General features: G+C 43.7%; 1 protein-coding gene across 3 annotated transcripts; it reads left to right on the top strand.

The window, feature by feature from the left end:
• Positions 1-303: 303 nt before the first annotated feature.
• On the top strand, positions 304-23,428 carry LOC307013916 (dual specificity testis-specific protein kinase 2-like). Of its 3 annotated transcripts, XM_079641530.1 has the most exons (10): positions 304-511; positions 5,332-5,453; positions 8,201-8,249; positions 10,482-10,628; positions 11,029-11,111; positions 11,606-11,696; positions 12,844-12,927; positions 17,394-17,480; positions 17,578-17,671; positions 20,849-23,428. In XM_079641530.1, exons 1-10 carry the CDS (start codon positions 305-307, stop codon positions 21,970-21,972), a joined length of 2,088 nt encoding a protein of 695 aa, XP_079497656.1. In that variant the 5' UTR covers position 304; the 3' UTR covers positions 21,973-23,428. The 3 variants fall into 3 exon arrangements, with proteins under 3 accessions (XP_079497656.1, XP_079497657.1, XP_079497658.1); XM_079641531.1 differs by lacking the exon at positions 5,332-5,453; XM_079641532.1 differs by lacking the exons at positions 304-511; positions 5,332-5,453 and adding an exon at positions 5,521-6,426.
• The last annotated feature ends 64 nt before the right edge of the window (positions 23,429-23,492 follow it).

The raw sequence follows: 23,492 nt of genomic DNA on the forward strand, positions 1-23,492 counted from the left end.
CGGGAGGGGGGTTTTGAATCCTGATGACTGAACTCTTTACCTCACATGAGTTGAATGAGAATGGAATCTGTGGATCTCAAAAGAACAAATATAGATAATATGTGTTCTATATTTGTCTAATAAGGCGCAGTATTGTGTGAAATATATCTTGTCAGGTTATCACATCATAGCCTTGATCATTGTGACATCATGATGGTGGGACCCCCCTTCCCCTCGTGTCGTAGGACTACTGCTATCTAAAAAAAACGTTGGTTCATCTGTGGGAACAGAGCACCTGTAGAGAGGGTGGTGGTCCTCCAGCATCATGGACTACCATGCTGAATGCTGCTTCTGTGACCCCGAGGAGGGCTATGGCAGCCCGGATGAGCCCCCCCTCCACAGTATCCACGCTCAAAACCGCATCAGGCCATCATCGTACCGAGCCCTGCGGAGCGCCGTGTCCAGTCTGGCCCGCATCGACGACTTCTTCTGTGAGAAGATCGGATCAGGCTTCTTCTCTGAGGTCTTTAAGGTATGTGTTGTAACAGCTGTCAGAGGGGAAATCGTGGTTTATCGTCACTGCGCTAAATGTCAATCAATCACTGAAGTCAAGAGTGTTCCACTTCCTGCAGCTGACAGTGTGAACTTTACCTGTGATAATCCAGCCTGTCCTGAGCTCATAGAGCTCTTTAAATAGTTTGTCTGAACAACTAAAAGCCATGATATTGGCCTTAAAATACCCAGGGCAGTTTTTTTGTAGAAAGGGAGCACAGCTACGATTCTTCCTCTGTGACAGCAGAAGAGTGGAGGTGCCCCTCCCCACCTCTGACCAACACAGTCCAAAAGGTGTCCATCTTTGTCATTTTGACAGTCTGGGTCCTGGAATTTAGAAATAATCTTTTAAAACCTGTTCGATAATGCACATTTTATAGCACTTTAGTTACATTTTTTACATAAATAATACACAGTAAATGGTATGCATTCATTCATAAGGGCATGGAGAGAAAACTTTCATTTTCTTTTTTTTTACTGATATTGCAATTGTGCTATAATTCAAAATATAAAAGGAACGATTATTCTTACATTTTTAAGCGATGATGGTGTGTGAGGGTCTTTAGAACACCGTTTGTAGGCTCGGAACATTCACTAAATGTGAATTATGAGAGATCGCCCTCAGTCAGTGTTTAAAACTTCAGATTTGAGTACCGGTACATTGATTAAAAGAAAATCAGTCAGTGGCAGCAAATATCTGCATCTGGACAGCCTGGAACATTTCATGGATTTTATGTTAGACTTGAAAGAGAAAATAAAACAACATGAATTTAAAAACTGCTAAGCAAAACATTTATAAATAAAAGAATAATCCAATAGGCCTATTATTATAAAAAACATATAATTGATTGATGGTGCTGTACTGGCCTGTACAGTAGTATTTGAAATGTTGCTCGGGTGAGGGATTCTACAAAATGTTTTCCAGCTGTTCCTCCACTCTTATCTGAAAATAAATCTTTACACACTCCCACCCAGGAAAAGAGAAAGCAGCTATAGAGGACATTGCTGTTTAAGGGTTTGGTTAGGTTCTCTATACCTAATTTCCTACAAATAAATAAATCCCATTTACATCAACTAACACTCCTTTTATTTTGGTTTTCCTACTGTTTTTGTTAGAAAGTGAAATAGGTCATAATTTCCTTTTTAATATCTGTTTTGCTCTTTGAAATCAAGTCAAGTCAAACATGAAGCCTGAGAGATCTATCTGCTTCATGTGATCATCACTGTGCTGACAGCATGTTCCACCTCCAGCCACCTGTCTCACCGATGAGTTTGATACAGAAGAGCTGCACAGAGAAAGCCTTTATTTAAAATGTTACAAATGGAACATGTCCATCTTTTTATCATCTTGACTACCTGACCTCTGTCATGTTATGATTAAAAGTCCTGATTTAAGTCCTGATTTCAACACTTAAGTGGAGGTACCAAAGTATTTGCATCACAATATACTTCAAGTTCAACAAGTAAAAGTACTGATTCAGTACAATGACCCTTTTCAGAATAAAATAGGTGCAGAAGTATTATCAGATAAATGTACTTCAGTTTCAAAAGGGAAAGTACTTATTATGCAGAATGGATTATGGTTAATGTGCTATCCTGTTTTTATACATATAAGAGCATTTTAGTATTGCAGTTGGTGAATTTGGATCAACTTAGATACGTAAAATACTTTGTAGATCAGTACTACAGTACTGCAGTATACCATATCAGCGTGTGTGTTTTCATGTACTGAGTAACCAGTAACTGTGAGTCTTAAAATAAATGTAGTGGAGTCAAAAGTACAACATTTGCCTCTGAAGGTAGTAGAGTAGTAGCATTTCATGGACATTTGGTCAAAATCTTAGGGTAGGAGCAGACTGTTTTCAGACCAGGTGACTGTAGGACTGCAGGACAGGACACAAGGTTGTTTTCTGGTTATCCAAACATATGGAAGTATTTACAGAATTGAGTGGTGAATGAATGAATCTTCAAACCCAGAAATGAGTTAGCATTTATTACTTCTAGGTCCCTCTTCTCTAAGTCAATGGTTTTTCCGTGTGATTTGGTTAAATTCCTGAAATAAGGTCTGTGGTAACACAAGCTGAAGAGATTTTCCCATTTTGTTTTATGACAAAAAAAACATAAGTAAATAACGCACTGCTAAATGTCTGAAGTGTCGGCTGCTCACGAGTGACTGAATGAAACAAATAACCACAACATGCAGAACATTAGCCGCCTTTAGCTTAGCGATGGTGACGTAAAGTCATGTGACTGTGATGTAGTTTGTTTATTTCCTATCGTTAGTGTGGGGGAAACTTCTGTGTAGCAATGCATTGGGAGTCACCGACTCATGAAGGAGAAACGGGATGAGCAGGAGCTTTGATGTCAAACACTGATGGTTTATTTAGGAGGTTCGGCCGGAGGATTCACATCACAAGTCACAGCAGCCACGGTCTGACTGCACGGGAGAGTTGCCACATCAATTCTGGAGCGCCTCTCTCTCCTTAGCCCATTTAACTGGTTTCACAGAGAGTAATCAACATATTTGAGAAGATAGCCTAAACAGCTGGGAACACTGAGTTACTTGCGTCTGGCACTTATGGCCTCGAAGATTTCACACCTTGGAGACCACAAACACCGAGAAGGAAGTGTCCCAGTGTACCCACAACAATAAACCATCTGTGACCTAGGGTTGCCCGGTCATAGAATGGGAACAACAACATTATGGCTGAAGCAGCCCATTTCCTTAAAGGAGATAACAGACGTCAGGGTTGGTCATACACGTCAAAGGGCAAAAAGGTTAGGTATCTAGGAGTCCAGGAGAATTATTTCCCTAACAGTTAGCTTTATACTTCTGTTGTTTGCGTTCAAACATAATCATAAGTCGGGATTCATTTTATATAAGATATAATATGAGAATGTGCTGACCACAGATAATATTTTCAGCAATATTTTAAACTTTCAAAGCAGCCCTATACGTTATTACTTCACCAGTATATTGCAGAAAAAAGTAATAACCCCACCGATAAAAATACATGAGTTGATTTATTGACTTACAGATAACACCCTCACGTTTAAATTACTACCAACAAATATCAATGAATCTTCTGGCATCCTACACATTTTTCTGTCTAGATCTTTAATAAAGCCAATCATTTATTGTACAGTTGGAACCAATTTATACAAATGCTGAAAAACCTCAATTTGGGGGTTTGTGTCTGTGTAAGAGAGGAAGGTCACTTCACATTGCACTTATTGCTTTTTTAAACTTATGACCAGAACCAGCACTGACTGATGCAGCATGGATCAATGCTCATACTGTTGTACACTTCAGTTTAAAATGCTAACAGTTTATTGAGCCAGCTGCTGGGCCTCGCCCCAGGACAGCCCAGTGGATTTGTGCAGCAGATCAGGAGGAGTGATGGGACATCCAGAAAGCCTATTAGTGCTACACTATTAATACACACACACACACACACACACACACACACACACACACACACACACACACACACACACACACACACACACACACACACACACACACACACACACACACACACACACACACACACACACACACACACACACAAGCTTGCAGGTCCAGACTCTGGCTGGACTTCGAGGCACATTACCAGTGTTTTTGTGATGCTTCTAATAATAATACATTTTTTATCAACTTTAGCACACAACACTTATTGTTGAGGTGTTTACAGCAGCCATTACTCCACTCATTGTGCAGTCAGCTTCACGAGTCAGAGCTCCAGCACGTTGTGAGAGGGAAACAGTCTTCTGGACTCCATCGTGTTTTTCACACTGATGCTTGTGTGGGGAGAGAAAAGTAGATGTAATAGGTGGGGATGGGCCGATGCATCTTCTAGACATTAGCATCAGCCCAGAGAGTGTTTTCAACTTCTGATCACTTCTCTTGGAGAAATGTTTCACAACTTCGGGACTTTTTCTGAAGTTTTACTGCTGATTCAGTCTGCCGTGTCAACGCAGCGCCACACTCTAAGCCGTTATATTTCACTGTTCAGGCACAATTCTGCAGTGTTCTTAATGTGCGCTGGCCGGGCACTTCAAATAAAAAAATAAATATATATATATAATCCATCCCCGGCTCCGTTTGTGTTGACAGGAAATGCCAAGACTCTGTTCACCTTTATTTTGTTATGTTTTTCATGCCTTTTTAAATGCATAAACTAAAACTAACTTGATCAGTGTGTGTTCATTATCAAAAATGTTAATGCTTGGACATTGTATGCTATTATTTATTTATTTTATTCTCATAAAAACCTAACCACTGACCGAACTTGTTCTTAATGAGTTGGTAATTAAACAGCAGGCTACAAAGACTTTGAATTTGTGCTTATCCAGAATTATTAAATATTTTAAATAAAAATATTATGTGTTTCCCTTGCACATTAGAATAAATTACCACAATAAGGAAAAAGAAAAAAGTCAGCATCGGTAACAGTTTAGGCCAAATTGTGACACTAAACATCAGCTTATAAATTATAAAGAAAAATGCATCTGCAAATAGGAGAGAACTGCTAGCCTACTTAAATAGCTTATTGTGTATACAGTATACACCTTGGACATTAATCCTCACATACTATACACAACACAAACTGTAGTTCTAATAAGTCTAGCTTATTTAAAAAACGAATGCACCCTTACTTACAGTTGTTTGGTTGATTTGAATCAAATGGACTTGGCTGTTCTGAGTTTGTACCTGCATGTTTTACTGCACTTATTGTAAGTCGTTAGGGATAACAGTGTCAGCTAAATGAAATATAATGTAATATGGCTGTTTTCCAGGTGCAGCACCGGATCACAGGCCAGGTGATGGCGCTCAAGATGAACACGCTGGCTAGCAACAAAGCTAACATGCTACGAGAAGTGCAGCTCATGAACAGGCTTTGCCACCCAAACATACTCAGGTAGGTCACAAAGTGTTTATGCTGTAATTTAAGTAAATCAGTAAGTAAAGTCATTTTTCCGTTATAGCTATATGTGCCTACTCATTAATGTGTGTAGCTTGTCTTTTCACTCAAAACAGTGATCAGGTTCATTCTCTTCATCACACAGTGTTACCATGAAGGGTGAATGAGTCCAGGTGCACTCTATGACGCACATTCACACGGATTATTAATAATAAATAAATAATACATTTAATTTATATAGCGCTTCTCATCTGCCAAGACAAATCTCGAAGAGCTTCACAACAAAGGACATTGATAAAATTAGAGAGATTATAAAAAAAATAATAAAAGTCAGAGATAGCGATAAAAATGGCAGTACTCCAGGTGTACCATGCTCAACGTTTATTGGAAGGCCTGCCGAAATAAGAGGGTCTTAAAGCCAGTTTTGAAGACCTCGGTGGAAGGGGCAGATCTCAGCTGATCTGGGAGGGAGTTCCAGAGGCTCGGTCTCCCATTGTCCGGAGACGTGTGCGGGGGATGTAAAGAAGAGGAGCCCGGCTGGAGCGTAGAGAGCGGGTAGGTGTCTGGGTTAGGCTTGGGCGGTATGACGGTATACCAGGGTATTTCGAAATCCCGTCGGTATGATTTTCAATACCGTGACGTCACAGACTGTGCGCCAAATCACAGATGCGTTTCATTCTATTACACTGACACGGAGTTTTGACAGGGATGACAGACATTGGTTGTAATGCACAGCACGCGCCAGCAGAGGGCAGGGGAGGGCAGTCCGTCTTTCCCGCTCTGAGAGCTCAGCACAGAGCTGAGCTGAGCAAGATGGCGGCAGCATTTGCCGTCCCCGAACTCGGACAACTAGTAAAAAAGAAAAATGCCTCTGCGCCTGTTTGGGACTATTTTGGGTTTACTCGTCGCCAGTGACTTCATCCAGTACAACGAGAGACAGAGGCACTTCTTTGGGAATGTTTAAGACGGGGTAAGTGAGTGTTGACATTTTTTAATCCTATGCAACTGGTTGATGGTTTTGTAGTCGAGGTCGGACGGTTTTAAAAACGAAAGCATTTACGTGCTAAACATTCACGCGAGTAATCCAATGAATCAAATGGAAATAAGGTTTTTAACATATGCACGGAATAATATTGCCAAACTAGTTAGTGAATATAGCAAACTTTATTCAATAAGTCAAGTATTTACTCCCGGAAAATGTTTATGTATGATGATATATTGTTAACTTAGCTCACTATGGAAACAACGTCGGACATCTACAAACGCGTCCTGTATCCGATCTCAAAATGTGCCATTTGCACAATGTGTCATGTATGCAGCCCTTGTTTTGCACTTACGCGCACGTCGCGGCACTTTGCGAGCATCTACCGGCTCGGGCTGCATTTTACACCGAACATATAATATACCGTTCGAAACATCTATTTGCCGCCGAACGCCACCTCACTCAAGTCGACACAAGTCATACCGTCATATACCGTATACCACGGTATGATGTCAGCAAGGTATGACGGTATGAAAAAAATGATACCGCCCAAGCCTAGTCTGGGTACGGATGAGGTCACAGAGGTATTTTGGGCTTTGTCTATTCAGGGCTTTGTAAGTGAGGAGCAGAACCTTAAACTGGATCCTGTAGTGGACTGGGAGCCAGTGTAGTTGTGCAAGTATGGGGGTTATGTGTGCGGACCTTTTTGTACCGGTGAGAACTCTTGCTGTACTGTTCTGGACAAGTTGCAGGCGGTTGATGGATTTGGCTCGGAGACCGGAGAGGAGTGCATTGCAATAATCTAGTCTTGAGAAGACAAGTGCATGAACCAGTTTTTTGGTGTCATCAGTTGAGAGTGAGGGCTTCAGTCGGGAAATGTTTTTCAGGTGAAAGAAGGAGGTGTTGGTGATGTGTTTGATATGGGCTTGGAAAGACAGAGTGGGGTCAAACCTTACACCGAGGTTGGTGACAACAGAGGAGAGAAGAATGAGCTGACCATCAAGGGAGGGGCTGATGTTGGCGGCCTTGGCAAGCTGGTCGGTGGTGCCTATCAGGATTGCCTCCGTCTTGCTGCTGTTGAGCTGGAGGTAGTTGGTGGTCATCCAGGAGCGGATGTCTTCCAGGCAGGTGTTTAGTGTTTGGATAGTATTGGGTTGTGTTTTGATATAGACCTGGGTGTCGTCAGCATAGCAGTGGAAGTTGATGTTGTCTGATGATATTATTGATCTGTTCACACAATTCACATTGAGACAAATCTACCTCCATAGATGTATTTTTCCTGTTTAGGTGAAGTTAGTCACACTTTGTGAATTGTCTTTGGAATTCAGTGTTGCCTGTAATTACAGTTTGGCTTTAAACAATGAACAAGAAGAATATAATAATAACTGTTATAATAAGTGGTCCGACCAACACTGTCATCACAGCACCACTCTGTCCCAAACCAGAGCGGAAAGACAATGCAGGTTACCAGGGGCAACCAGCAGTATATTTGGACTAGGAACATCTATAGTAGAGCTCCTCAGCCCATGACAGCCATCAGAAGTAGCTGTGTGTGGGTAGCCCAACGATGAGTGAAGGATGTATACACATGCTATCATAGTTGCTGAACGAGATGATGCAGTGCTAAATGATCAGACCCATAGGCTCCAGGAGGCTATGTCCAAGCACTCAACGCCTTGAGCATCATTTTTACTTTCCAGCTCTGTTTAACCCTGATACTAGAGTGTGGTCTTTTAAATCCTCTGCCTGCCTCTGTCCTCAGGTTTCTCGGGGTGTGTGTGCATGAAGGTCAGCTCCACGCTCTGACGGAGGTAAAAACATCACTCTCTACTTTAATAATATCACATTTCTTGAGCTTTTAAAAATGGTTACTGTATCCTTTTGAGTCTCTTTCTTTCATTCTTAGATTCACTCACACACAAACACACACACAATCACACATGCAGCTGCTAGAATGGCTGATGCATGATGCTGTACCAAACTGCTGATGTGTACATGGTGTGCAGATGTTACCGTGGTTACTACACAGTACCCGTCCTCTCCCCCTGTTTACTGTATCAACAATTAGCCTATGAAAGTATAATAAACCATCTATTCTATACTGTATTAGCTCTTCTCATGTAGCAGTATATATATACAGTGGGGCAAAAAAGTATTTAGTCAGCCACCAATTGTGCAAGTTCTCCCACTTAAAAAGATGAGAGAGGCCTGTAAATTTCATCCTAGGTACACTTCAACTATGAGAGACAGAATGTGGGGAAAGAATCCAGGAAATCAGAATGTAGGATTTTTAATGAATTAATTGGTAAATTCCTCGGTAAAATAAGTATTTGGTCACCGACAAACAAACAAGATTTCTGGCTCTCACAGGCCTGTAACTTCTTTAAGAGCCTCCTCTGTCCTCCACTTGTTAACTGTATTAATGGTACCTGTTTGAACTCGTTATCAGTATAAAAGACACCTGTCCACAACCTCAAACAGTCACACTCCAAACTCCACTATGGCCAAGACCAAAGAGCTGTCAAAGGACACCAGGAACTAAATTGTAGATCTGCACCAGGCTGGGAAGACTGAATCTGCAATAGGTAAGCAGCTTGGTGTGAAGAAATCAACTGTGGGAGCAACTATTAGAAAATGGAAGACATACAAGACCACTGATAATCTCCCTCGATCTGGGGCTCCACGCAAGATCTCACCCCGTGGGGTCAAAATGATCACAAGAACGGTGAGCAAAAATCCCGGAACCACACGGGGGGACCTAGTCAATGACCTGCAGAGAGCTGGGACCAAAGTAACAAAGGCTACCATCAGTAACACACTATGCCGCCATGGACTCAAATCCTGCAGTGCCAGACGTGTCCCCCTGCTTAAGCCAGTACATGTCCAGGCCCATCTGAAGTTTGCTAGAGAGCATTTAGATGATCCAGAAGAGGATTGGGAGAATGTCATATGGTCAGATGAAACCAAAATAAAACTTTTTGGTAAAAACTCAACTCGACGTGTTTGGAGGAGAAAGAATGCTGAGAAGCATCCAAAGAACACCATACTGTGAAACATGGGGGTGGAAACATCATGCTTTGGGGCTGTTTTCCTGCAAAGGGACCAGGACGACTGATCCGTGTAAAGGAAAGAATGAATGGGGCCATGTATCGTGAGATTTTGAGTGACAACCTCCTTCCATCAGCAAGGGCATTGAAGATGAAACGTGGCTGGGTCTTTCAGCATGACAATGATCCCAAACACACCGCCCGGGCAACGAAGGAGTGGCTTCGTAAGAAGCATTTCAAGGTCCTGGAGTGGCCTAGCCAGTCTCCAGATCTCAATCCCATAGAAAATCTTTGGAGGGAGTTGAAAGTCCGTGTTGCCCTGCGACAGCCCCAAAACATCACTGCTCTAGAGGAGATCTGCATGGAGGAATGGGCCAAAATACCAGCAACAGTGTGTGAAAACCTTGTGTGTGTTTGTGAAGACTTACAGAAAACGTTTGACCTCTGTCATTGCCAACAAAGGGTATATAACAAAGTATTGAGATGAACTTTTGTTATTGACCAAATACTTATTTTCCACCATCATTTGCAAAAAATGTCTTTAAAAGTCAGACAATGTGATTTTCTGGATTTTTTTTTTTCTCATTTTGTGTTTCTCATAGTTGAGGTATACCTAGGATGAAAATAGGCCTCTCATCTTTTTAAGTGGGAGAACTTTTACAATTGGTGGCTGACTAAATACTTTTTTGCCCCACTGTGTGTATATATATATATATATATATATATTATATTATATTACAGTAGAATATTTAATATTATTGTAGAATGTATCACACAACGGCCGAATGTGCCATGTTACAGTATAATATATCAATTTACTGTAGAATACTTCTTGTTACAATAGAATGTTTTATGTCACAGAATAATATTTCTCACCCAAAGAATAACCGTGGTTCATGAACATAAAGGTCAAGAGAATTGTTTCAAATCAGTGAGTTCCTAAGAGATGTCAGCAGTCACCCAGGTGTCTGACCTGTGTCTGATGTGTCCCTGCAGTACATCAATGGAGGCAGCCTGGAGCAGCTGCTGGACAGCGACCTGCACCTTTCCTGGGCCGTCAGGATGGGGCTGTCCCTGGACATCGCCCGGGGGCTGCATTACCTGCACAGCAAGGGCATCTTCCACAGAGACCTCACCTCCAAGGTAACCAGGAGGAGAGGCAGAGTGTGGAGCGGGAGGGCTGGGGGAGGGGGGCTGCCATGAGGCTGTACTGAAGCTACTAACTGTTGCTAGGAGATGTTTAAACACAACATTAAACGCACCACGAGTTAAATCTTACAGTAGCTCGCTGATTCAGAGCGGTGAGGGGGCTCTGAGAAATATCTGAAGTATTGGCCAGTCAAATGAATGCACGCCTTCCTGCTGGATGATTCACAATCCTCAGCGGGGGGGGGGGGGGGGGCGATGTGCAGGTTCTAGTGAGTGTACGACCCGTTCACAGTTCAGAACACATTATTTATCTCTTTCTCTGGACAAATACAGCTATCCGCACGGCGAGACAAGAGTTTAGTGACTGTTTAGTGACTGTTTTGTTTGTGTGCAGAACTGTTTGGTGCGCTGTGACGGCGGTGTGTTCACGGCGGTGGTGGGAGACTTCGGCCTGGCAGAGAAGATCCCTGATTACAGGTCAGACACACCTTTAGCAAAAAGCTCACTCTTTCTGATGCAAAACTTTACTCGTCTCTGACTTCATAACCGATCATTAATTAGTGAATTATTAAAAATGTATGATATGTATTCAACATTTTTCATTAGAAAAGCCTTTTAACTTCCTGAAAAGCCACCAGCCTAGGCAGACTGAAGTAGGCTCCGATTTAAAGCAATAGTTCTTTGAATCTAGCTTAGCTTGTTATGGAAATGCCTAAATAACGCCCGGAGTTAGTCTGATTTTGGCGAGTGAAAACCGTTGTCATAATAAGGTCAAATATCTTATATAATATAACCCACTACAACAATAAAGAATTGAAGAGGACCACAGTGTGGATACGTGACCTCTCAGCTCAGACATGTTACACTGGTATATCAAATAGTGCATCGAGAACATAGAAAGTGTTCTGAATGGGTCACAGCCCTACATGCAGCTGTTGAGCAGAGGTTGAGGAAACATGCTGTCTCTGCAGTGATAGAAGGGGGAAGCAGCCTCTGGCCATCGTGGGCTCCCCCTACTGGATGGCACCTGAAGTTCTGAGAGGAGAGCTGTACGATGAGAAGGTAAACCCAGAACACACACACACACACACCCGCTGGAGTACGTTGCAGATTCAGAGCAGTTTTAAGTAATAATTAGACCCTCCAGAAAAACGCGGGCAAAAATCCTTGATTATGCGGGCTAAATTCCTTGATTATGCGGGCTAAAATCCTTGATTATGCGATTACAAATGCGGGGTTTTTATGTGATTTTATGCGGTGAAATATGCGGAAATATGCTAAATATGCAGGGGAAAAGAAAAACAATTTTTTTAAATATTGGGCTGTCTTATTTATTCTCTCTCACACACAACCTGCCACTAACGTTAAACCCCTTTACTATTCAATTAAACACATTCAATGTTTATTTATTGTAAAAGCAATTGGGCTTTTTTAATCTCACACACACACCCCCCCCCCCCCCCCCCCACACACACACACGCACACACACACACTTCTCCGCCTCATTCCGTTTTCATTTACTCGTTCGTTATCTGACCAGCTTCAATCTTGTAGGCTACTCACTTCGTTTCTTGTAGCCCTCGAAAGGGTTTTGGAGGTTGATGCCTCGGTGAATGTGAGTTGTTTGGCTTTCTTGTCCGCAGCAGCAGAAAGCATTTTCGAATGTTTGAATGAATCAAAGTGGGTCGTCACCGTCGATTTTCTCTTATGCTCCAACACACAGTTGCACGGGGTGCAGAATAGTTTCCCCCCACTTTTTGCCCGGTCTTTAGTAGAAATGTTCGTCGGTAAATGAGATGGATTAGATTTTTTCATCTTGGTGTTTTCTCTATCGTGTGAGCTCCACACGTTCACTCTATATAGTGTTGTTTACATTCTGTGATGCGCGAGCTGATGACGTCACGTCAAGACGAGTCAACTATTCTCAACTTTGTGTGGAAAAATGCGGGGATTATGCAGCCTTTTGATAAATATGCGGCCTTTTAAAAATCTGCGCCATTTTGCTGATTATGCGGTAAATTCTGCGATCGCAGAATCGCGTTTTTCTGGAGGTTCTAAATAATACACACCCTTAGTCATATTAGTCCTTTAAAAACCTTTGGGGGCTTAAGTTAGCTATTAAGATATTACTGACTACCACAAATGCTACTTTTATAATACGTTCAGAGTGTCCAGGATGCCCTGACCTACCTTCCTGTGCTGTGCTCAGGTGGATGTGTTTGCGTACGGCATCATCCTGTGTGAGATCATCGCCCGCATCGAAGCTGATCCAGACTTCTTACCCAGGACAGAGGTACCTGTCATGTATCTTCCTCACACACACAAGCATGGTGCTCCTTTTATGTGGTATAGTAGATAATCGTTCTGATGTAAATACTATTGAAACTGTGTTTATCCAGATAAAGGATACTTCAGTGTGCGGTGAGAGGAGCTGCATAGGCAGTTTTTCTGTATTTCTAATGCCAGTTTAATGCTACTGCATTAAAGCAACAGCAACAACATGCATGCTAGGATGATACTGTCATACATAACTAGAGATGTCCCGATCCAATCATGTGATCGGGGATCGGAGCCGATCACGTGATTTTCAAAAGATCGGAATCGGGAGAAAAAAATCGGGGATCGGGATTTTTTTTTTTTAAATGTTGTATTCAATGTTACAAAACAAAAAGGACCATGTTCAAGTCTTAAAGTCATCCTGAGGCCTTAGTTTTGGTTTCAAATTACACAACATCATGTATGTGTTGCTTCTTTGGGGCTTGTTTTCATAGACCTGGTTGCTTATTTCTCTCAAATCTGGCAACAGAGTGGGCAGGGCGCAGTGTCTAATTGTAGCAGTAAGCTAACGAGTACTGATAAGCTTTATTTTGTTTTGATCCAATGCTGCACAACTGAACTGATCCAATGCTGCTGTGAAAAAAAGCAGCTATATCCATGTTCGATAGAATATCCAATTTAAATAAAAAAATAACCTTAAAGAGCCTGTGACACGAACCCAACAACTGTTGTGCAATGAAATAGTGGGCTACTAGTAATCTCGAACCGTCAGTTTAAAAAAGAAAAAGCGATACCGTTCCAATAAATATCAATAATTTCAAACATCGCGGGAAAATTCCTTCAACTAATTTTGAGGTTTTAGGGGAAGCCGGAAGTGCGGGAACGCTTCACTGTGCGGCGAGAGAGCCAAACACGGACAAAGTGTGTTGTCATGCGTAGAAATTGTGAATTACTGAGTTTAGGCACGTTGATAACGTTTTAATGAAGTTGACTACAGTATATTCATATTTGTCAGTGCTTTCATGTCAATTCGGCGAACATAAACATAAATGATCGTGGTGAAGATGATGATTAAATTAGGATTAAAAATCGGTAGTGAGAGCTGCTGAATTTCCTCCCGTCGGATGTGATATAAAAACAAATCGATTAATTTTGTAAACTCAAGTGGATGAAACTACATTTATTAGTGCTTTCATGTCAATTCGGCGAACATATGACACATTAAATGATCGTGAGGATGATGATGTAAAAATCTTTTGTTTGAGCCGGTCTGCATTTCCTGATGAGAAAACAAACCTTAGCTTTTTGTAGTTGCAGTCAGTGGTGTAGTGGGCGTTGGACGCGGGGGTACGCCGTACCCCCACTTATTTGAAGCATGATTTCTTTTTTAAATAGTCTAATACATCTAAAATCATTGCCAGTGTTATCAGTTGCAAGTGTGTGTTTGTTGTAATAATGACGAAAACATAATAGGCAGATTTCACAGTAATCACAGTAATTATAATAAAAACGTAGCTCAAGCATTTATGCAACTTGATTTGAAGCGTGTGTGTGTGTGAGGGGCAGAACTGTGTGTGTAGGGTGACCAGGTGTCCCGCACTGTGCGGGACTGCACACACAGGATTTTTATTATTTGTCCCGCGTCCCACACATTGAGACTATGTCCCGCATTTGAGTGATATTCGCGCAGAAAGGCCGGATCGGATCGCTGACAGCCGGCACCGCCCTTTATTATTATATTGTCTAAACGGCATCATGTAAGTTGCGCTGACAGGCGACACAGAGGTCCCCAAGCCCCCCCCCCGTTGACAGTTCACGAGCGCGTCCATAGTGTCTCCCGTCCACCCACCACCTCGTCCACCCAGTTAAACATCCCCACTACACCACCGGTTGTAGTAGTACACCAACATGGATTAAACGTGTGTTTTTTTTTACCACAATGTTGGGGAAATTAATGGATAAAATGCACGGATTATTATTATTATTATTATTATTCCCACTCCGATCTGGACACTAGGTCCACCGTTTCCCCGCAGCGAGGCTCCCCCCGTTGACAGTTTACGTGGGCTGGGCTGGGTGCAGTGGCGGACTGGCCATCGAGACGAATCCCGATGGGCCGGTACCGAAGTGAGCCGGTCGGATAAGTCACTAGCACATCCCCCACTCCCCCCGTTGACAATTTACGAGTTGTACCGAAGTGGGCCGGTCGAGAGTCCCAGGCTGATTTTTAGTCCCAGTCCACCACTGGCTACATGACCGTATGATCGCCCATATTGACGCACCTAGTTCCTAAACTTCTAACAGATACAAAATAAACCGATCCTTCAGCCTCATATGAGCTCTCAGACACGTTCAAAATTAAACTGTCATCGCTGTCTGAGCTTGCTGCTGTGTGCGCCATCGTGCGTTTACATGCAGATGCTGGGATCCTGAACGGTGCAGCTGGAGCGCTGTGCCCGCATTGACGTCACCCATAATTTGGCGGGACTTGAAGAACCCCCGAGAAGATCCAGGAAATGGTCAACATTGAAGGGCAGATTAATGGTTATCAAAGTACAAATATCCCAAATCAGTTCAGTAACGGTTTTCAAGGGGACAATATTTACTCAAATTGATGGGTTTGGATGACGGGGGGAAATCGTGTCACAGGCTCTTTAAGGGACAACTTGAATGCTTTTTTCTTTTTTTTCTCTTAATGCATTGCATAAACAGGGTATATGCAGGAATCCTGAGGTCAAATTTAATACCTTTTAAGACCTTTTTTAAGACCCTTTCCATACATTTTAAGACCTCATCGCAACTTTGACTTCTAACCGGTTACATTGGCGACACACTTTACCTCACATTTACTATATTGATTGTAAGATAGCACAACTCAAGAGTGCAGACAGACTACTGAAGCCTCCTCTCCACATGAACTTCAACCTCTCTGTGAAGGTCAGGTTTAATGCAGTATGCTGCTTTGTTGCTTCTGTACTCTGTGCTCTTTCATTCCAGTAAAACTCCTCAGAAACCATTAGAAACCAGTATTTGACCAATAATCAAAACAATTGACAAAACTTTGAAATATATTAAACTTTGGTGAGCTTCAGCGGGGTAATGCCATATAGGAGCTCCCTCACAAATACCCAGGGGTTAAATTGGGCTGGGGCTGTCCGGGGCTAAGCCCTGGCACATAGGACGATGCTCTGACGTCATCACCCTCACACATTTGTCATATGTTTACAAAAAACAATATATATGTTAAGACTTTTCTCGTTCTTAATATAGACTATATTAGGGTCGATATGTGTTGACTTTACTTTAAAATAGCACATCTCTGTGACCGGATATAGTTTGGCTTAGACCCCGGCCCCACGAGGACGCATACGGTAAAACGCATACGCAAACGCAAAAAAGTCTTCCGTTCACACGCATTCGATTCATTAATGTGTCCGTTCACACTAGACCGCTGGAAATGCTGGAAACGATGTAGTACATATGCCAGGCCTGTAAGTGGCGCTGCTGCCGCCACAAAATACACCAAAAGCAGCGAAGAAGACCCCGGAGCATGGTTGCAATGGTTGCCCTTCTGTTTATTCTCCGCGGTGGACGGTGTGTTCTCCTGCTGTATATCTCTCAGGTAGCAGATGAAAAACACCCACCTCTCCGCCTCTTTCAAGGGACGAGGGAACCGTGCGGCAGAGTGTCCGTTAAAAAAATGTTCCGCCGGTCAACATGTCCGTTAAAGTTTAAATCTTCCGTACAAAATTAGAAAAGTGCCGATCAGAGGTCTTCTTTGTTATTTATTGAGCTTTAAAACAAATTGATAACGACTCTGTTCTCTGTATAATAATATTTAATAAACGGTGCCTGCCTCTCTTTTCCTCCCTCTCTTCTGACAGCCCAGCAGCAGCAGGAGACGTGGGGAGAGGGAGGCGGGCTATTTCATCGTAATCAGAAAATGATCATATAGGGCTTACACACGGAGCCGTTGGACCCCCAGAGCGTTGCGTCTGCCGGTCTACCCACCTTGGGACCCCCCCCCCCCACAGAGCGGAGCAAGGCAACGAAACTTAAAATAAGAAGCAGCATTTTACGGCGCGCTATTGGGGCCACCTTGAGGGGGTTTCCCGACATGTCGTTTCAGTAAATTAAAGGGTGTTTCATGTTTTCGTTGCTGTGGGACTTCTTAATACCTTGGAAAATGCCGTTTAATACTTTTTAATACTTTTTCATAGCCTTAATTTTCGCTAAATTTATTTATCAACTTTTAATACTTTTTAAGACCCCGCGGACACCCTGATAAAGATTGGATCGGGAAAAATTGGTATCGGCAAATTGTCAAAATCAAATGGTCGGAATCGGATCGGGAGCAAAAAAAGGTGATCGAGACATCCCTATACATAACCATCTCCATACTCCATACAGTTTTCAGTGATTTCATTTCATATTGGCAACAAGTTGTTAAGGAATCAGTGTATGACACTGTCTGTGTTTTAGGACTTTGGTCTGGACGTGGATGCATTTGAGAACCTGGTTAGGGATTGTCCAGCTGCGTTCTTCAGCCTGGCTGTCACCTGCTGTAATGTAAGTACACACACACGCACACACACACATACACTGCAAGGTAATGGAGGCTGTGTGTGTGTGTAATCTAAATGTGTCTTTGTGTGGTTGTTTTCAGATGAGTGCACAGCAGCGTCCCTCGTTCTCTCACATTGTGTTCACACTGGAGGGCATGGAGAGGGAGGAGGAGAAGGAGAATCCCCTTGCACTCGGTAAACCCCCCAAACTGTTTTTTCTTTTAAATGTCTCCTTTCAATGTGTGTTACGTATTTTTACACAACTGTTCGTATGGTTAAAACAGCTTTCTAATGCCTCTTACACACCAAACTGACACCAAAGAACACGTCCCGACGGAACGTCGGCTCACGTCGCCTCAGGTCTCCTCGCGTCTCCTGCGTCTTGGCCATGTGTCGCACTGGAACACACCACAAAGACTTCAGCCGACGGCCAAGCAGCACGTACGAACTGCGCATGCGTGAGTGGCAATAACCCTCCTTACCAGCAGGCGGCGGTAGTGTGTATTCGTCATTCAAAAGAGGCAACAACCGGAAGACAGACTGCGTGATAACCGAGAGAAGAAGAACAGACTGCGTGATATAAACAAACAACAAATAGCGTGTGCGTTAACATGATATATTTGGGATGGTTTGCGACGGCCAGGTTGGCGTACCTTGTAGTTGACTGGTCCCACCTTCTCTGCCACTTCATAGGGACCTTGCCACGATGCCAGGAATCTGTTTTCTGTGGTGGGGAACAGGAGAAGCACTTTATCCCCGGGCAGGAACTCACGCGGTTGGGCACCTCTGTTATACACTTTCCTCTGGGCTTCTTGGGCTTGAGCCATGTGCTCTTTGACCATGGGCCAAACATCTTTCATATGGGTCTGCATCGTCTCTACATGCTCAATCAGGCTCCGATGGGGGCTTGGTTGCTCCTCCCAGGCTTCCTTCGCGATGTCGAGAAGTCCTCTGGGCTGTCGGCCATACAGCAGCTCCGGTTGAAGCCTGTGGAACTTCCCTGATTGAAAACAGGACATAGGGCAGGAGCTGGTCCCAGTTACGACCATCCTTGTCAACAAACTTCTTTAACATGGATTTTAACGTCTTGTTAAAGCGTTCTACCAATCTGTCTGTCTGAGGATGGTAGACAGATGTACGAAGCTGCTTTACCTTGAAGAGCCTGCAGAGATCCTTCATTATCTTGGATATGAAGGGAGTGCCTTGGCCTGTTAGCATCTCTTTAGGAATCCCAACTCGGCTGAACAGGTGAAGCAGCTCCCGTGCAATCACTCTCATTGTCCTGTTCCTCAAGGGAATGGCCTCCGGGTACCTGGTTGCATAGTCAAAGATCACAAGAATATACGGCAGAGACCGAATATATTTGTCCATCATTATCCTCTCTAAAACACTAAACTTTTCGGGGTTGCATGTCAGCCATGCTCTGGTTACCCAGCCTAGGTCATACATCTGGGCCCTCGCTGGCAACTTTGGCTTGTATTTCCAGTCATCAAACTGCTGAGCTCTTGCTGCTAAGCTGTAGCCATACCTCGCCAGGATTTCCCTCTTCAAGACGACGTAATCCTTTGCTTGGTCAGGAGGGAGGTCGAAGTAAGCTTGCTGTGCCGGGCCCAGGAGGAATGGTCCAACCAGATCAGCCCAGGAGTCCCTTGGCCAGCCCTCTCTTTCAGCTGTGCGCTCAAAGGTTGTTAAGTAGGCCTCTATCTCATCACTCTCCGTCATTTTGGGGATGAATAGACCTGGGTTAGGCTGCACGGTTGCTTCCCTCTGGATAGGAGAGGCTGCTGTTAGGCATTTTTGGACCTCCACATGGAGAAGCGCATTCTGTTTCTGCTGCTCCTGTATCATCTGCCGTTGAAGAGTCTGCTGCTCAGTAGAAATACACACCAACTCCCTTATTACATACATTTTTCTGACTGCAGCACCACCACTAGAGTCCTTATGCCCGCATTCTCCACCAGTGTAACAGGACTGGGCAGATAAAGAGAAAAGTGGTAGTGTAGCAATCACGACAGAGGCAGTATTCAAGTCCAAAAAAGAGGCTTTATTGCTGTTAAACTCAAAAATACCTTTAACTATAAAAAGGCTAACGTAGCCGGGCCGCTAACCGACTTACCAGCTTACAAGATGTTTCCTCACGCTGGGAGTCTCCTGCTCCCTCCATGTGCCACACACAACTGAGCAACTCTGTGTGCTTTGTCTCCCTTGAGAGAGTGATTAGCACCAGGTGTGAGGTCTCCACACCTGCTCCCAGTACTGTTAATTGGAAGCGTGTGGAGCCACCTATTGGGAATGTAGGTGCCTCCCACTACTCTGCCTCTCAGTTCCTTACACCTGTAATATGACTTGATAGATTTAAACTCCGCACACTGAGCTCTGATTGGTCAGCAGGCGGTGCTTTCACTGAGTTGATTTTTGACGCCGGAGGCGGGCAGCGTCAGGTTAAAAAAAAGTGATTTAGCCTTCCCAAACCTGAGCCTCACGCTCCGCCTATGGGCCCGACATCTATCGACATCTATCGACGCCGATAATCGGCTCGGTGTGTAAGGGGCTTAAGAGTGATCTGATTTGGCTAACTGGATTGTAATCTTTTCTTATTTTATTCTTTATTTATTATTATTATTACTATCCTTCTTTTATTTTATTTAGTCGTGCGTTGGTATTTAGTGTTCTCTTAAATCACAAAGCTACAGTATGTGTTACCTGGGAAGAAAGCATTGTTTACATTTTTTGTAAATTGTCTATATGTTTGGTTTGTGAAACACTTTGTTTAAGAAAAGTGCTATATAAATAAAGTTTGATTTGATATTTGTTACAAAGACTCTCAAAATCAGATTATCAAGCATGAGCCCTAGTGATATGAGCTAACATTGTGAAGTAGAGCTTGTTTTACAGACATTGTTCTGTTCTGTAAACTGTAGGATTTTTAGATCTGCAATGTTTACATATCGTGAAGTAGTACCCTGCCTGCATGGAGATCATCGCGCAGTCATTGATGTGCTCTGAACTCGGTATAGAGAGGCTTTAACTCACAAGAGTTAGCTTAAAAAGGCTGAATATCATCAGACGTTTGTTGAATCCTGGGAGTTCTACCCTAAATCTGCTTGCTGTTACCGGTAAAAATAACTCCTAGAACCGAGAATCTTAAACATTTACCAAGACAGCTTCTCTGGACCTCATTAACAGCAAATTAAAAGCATTCCGTGTATGAATACAAGTGGTATGACAATATAAAAGCAAACAGCATGACAGCATTGTTGATATTTTGGTTCATTTCAGTTTTTGCTCTTTTCTTTTGTTGTAGTTGTTGTTTTAAAAGTAGTACCACCTGTTCTTAATTTCTCACTCTGTCGTCCCCCCCCCCCCCCTCAGAGTCACTGTCAGCAGACGCCAGCCCTTACCGGCGCCACAGCTCCCCTTGTCACCCAGGCAACCGCAGCCAGCGACGGCAGGGCTTGGCGAGGAGCCAGTCGGACGTGTTACCCCCGGCGACTCTGAGCTCTCCTCTCCTCGGGACCCCTGCACGGGTCAACCCCTTCTCCCTCAGGCAGGACCTGAATGGGGGGCGCTGTAAACTCTTGGATACTCCCAGCAAGTCGGTTATCTCGCTGACCTTCACCCTACCTGCCCTGCGGGACCCCTGCTCCTCCCCCCACCTCCTCAGAGCGCTGCCCCGGAGATGCCGGTCCCTGCCCTGCACTCCTGAGCTCAGCCGGACTGTAGCCTCACCGAGACATACTGGGTGGAGGGAGGAGGAAGAGGAACAGGACGTCAGGGTGGAGGGTGACAGGAGGGAGACCGGTGTGAGGTTACAGGTGGAGCAGACAGAGATACGTGAGAGGAGAGACCTGCTTCAGGAGGATGTAGGTCTGTCTGTGGAGCTGGAGATGATGTCTCTGGAGCGGCTGGAGGAGGAGGAGGAGGAGGAGGAGGAGGAGGAGGAGGAGGAGGAGGAGGAGAGGCGATGTTTGACCGAACCCATGGACTGTACCAAGTCTCCTGAGTCCGCAGACTCCACACAGACCAACGGCTGGCCACGTCCCATCTCCTACGGCCAACCCCCCCTGCCTGCTCTGCTGCAACTGGACAACAACAACGGCTCCGCCCTCGTGATAGGTCAGCAGGTGCAGTGGGGGAGAGGGGGGCGGGCTAACAGTTACAGCACAGCGCCCAATCAGTCCTCGGACCCTGGCGGCCCCTCTGAGCCGGATGAGGTCATTTCTTGTCCAGGATGCTGTCTGGTGGGTCTGACTTTTCCCTCAGTGTGCCTCCGTGGAACAGCCGCGGTGCCCATCCCCCGCCGAAGGGCTTCGTTACCACGGCAGCAACCCTACCGGAACCTCAATAGTACCATAACCGGGGTCAGTGTGTCCTCGTCGACAACAGCCGCCACGGCAACCAAAGCTCTGCTGTGTCGCAGCACCAATGGACTGACAGGGGGGGGGGCACCAGTCCCATGTGAGTCCAGCCGCTCCCTGCCCGAGGCACAGACATAACTCTGAGTGCATTGGCAGTACATGTTAGCGACACACACTAGATGCTGCTACGCTCACACTGAGCCTCTGACCTGTTGTTAGTGCTGTGCTAACAACAGGGCCTGCTGAGTCGGGGGCACATCACTCTGCTCCTCCACACACGGGGACCCACCAGATCAAAGTTTGTGGCTCATTTGACCTGCACTATGGTTTATTGAAACTTGCTCTTATTTTTGGTAGTTGTGGTTATCATCTGTATTCAGAGGGATCACAGAGATCTGTGAACATGTGACATTAAGAAAGAATAGTCCTCCTGCTGCCTTCGTTTCATTGTACTATAGTGATGTCACCCTGTTCACACTTCTCCAAAATTACTTTAAGAAGTATAGATATATGGCCAAAACTACAACATCATGTTAACCCTAACCCCTTTTGGTAAATCATTGTCCGTCCATTTATGGAGGAAGTTTAAGAGAAATAGAAAATAATGTTGTTCTGCATGGCAGCCTCTGTGCTGATAACACTGCAGTGTGGAGCCCAGCTCAGTGTGGCTGCACACACACCGTGCTGCTCTGCTCTTCATTCTGACTCTATAGCAGCTATAGGGGACTTTTCTAGGATTTACTTCCTACATTTTTATAGAAGGTGTGTGTGTGTTTACCTGTTTTTGGGGACTTAAGTGATAATAATAATTAATAATAATGTCAAGTAAATTGTGTATTTTTGCACTTGAGTTTGGTACACTTTGCAGTGAGACACCAGACTTTCACTACATGGTGCTTTCCTATGGGCTACTGATGTTTTATAAATGTGTGTGTGTACTTCTGAGCCAACAAACCTTTCATACTTTGACTGGAACACTACTCCCCCATTTCCCCCCATCTGTGTGTAAATGTTTTTTTGATTACATGTGAAGCAGGTATGCATAATTATTGTACAGATAATTCTGTACTTTCACACTGTGTGTGTGTGTCAAAATATGTTGAATAATTTAAGAAATTATAAACCTAAGTTCCTAACTGATGAAAGTATGTTAATGCAAGTCTAATAACACTCTTTTATTGTTCATCACTGTATTACCAGTTGTCTTTTTTAGATTAAATAAGTGGACCTGCTCACTCATTACGTATATATTAACCTTTACTGAAATTCAGTTTCCACACTTTTTTTATACACAGATGGTACAAATACACAAATATATGGCCAACAAAACCATGAAGTTTGCTTTTAAAATGACAAAAAATGTCCTTAAAAGTGAAATCTGCATTAGTCTCTGCGTTTTAATGGCAATCCCAGTATTAGGAGTATAGTGGGCAAAGCTCTCAAAGCTCCAGTCCATACCACTTTGTCCAATTGGGGAATTGAACCAGCGACCATCCTGTTCCAAAGTAAAGTCCTTACAGACTGTCGCCTGTACATGTCATCGAACAAAATAAAAATGTTGTCACTGCTATAACATTAATCCATATGAAAACAATTGCCAGCATACCCCTCTGGATATTTTTTACCATGTCAACAAATAATATTTTACACAGCTCTGT

Source organism: Notothenia rossii, assembly GCF_949606895.1.
Source record: "Notothenia rossii genome assembly, chromosome: 1".
In the NCBI taxonomy this organism is placed as follows: domain Eukaryota; kingdom Metazoa; phylum Chordata; class Actinopteri; order Perciformes; family Nototheniidae; genus Notothenia; species Notothenia rossii.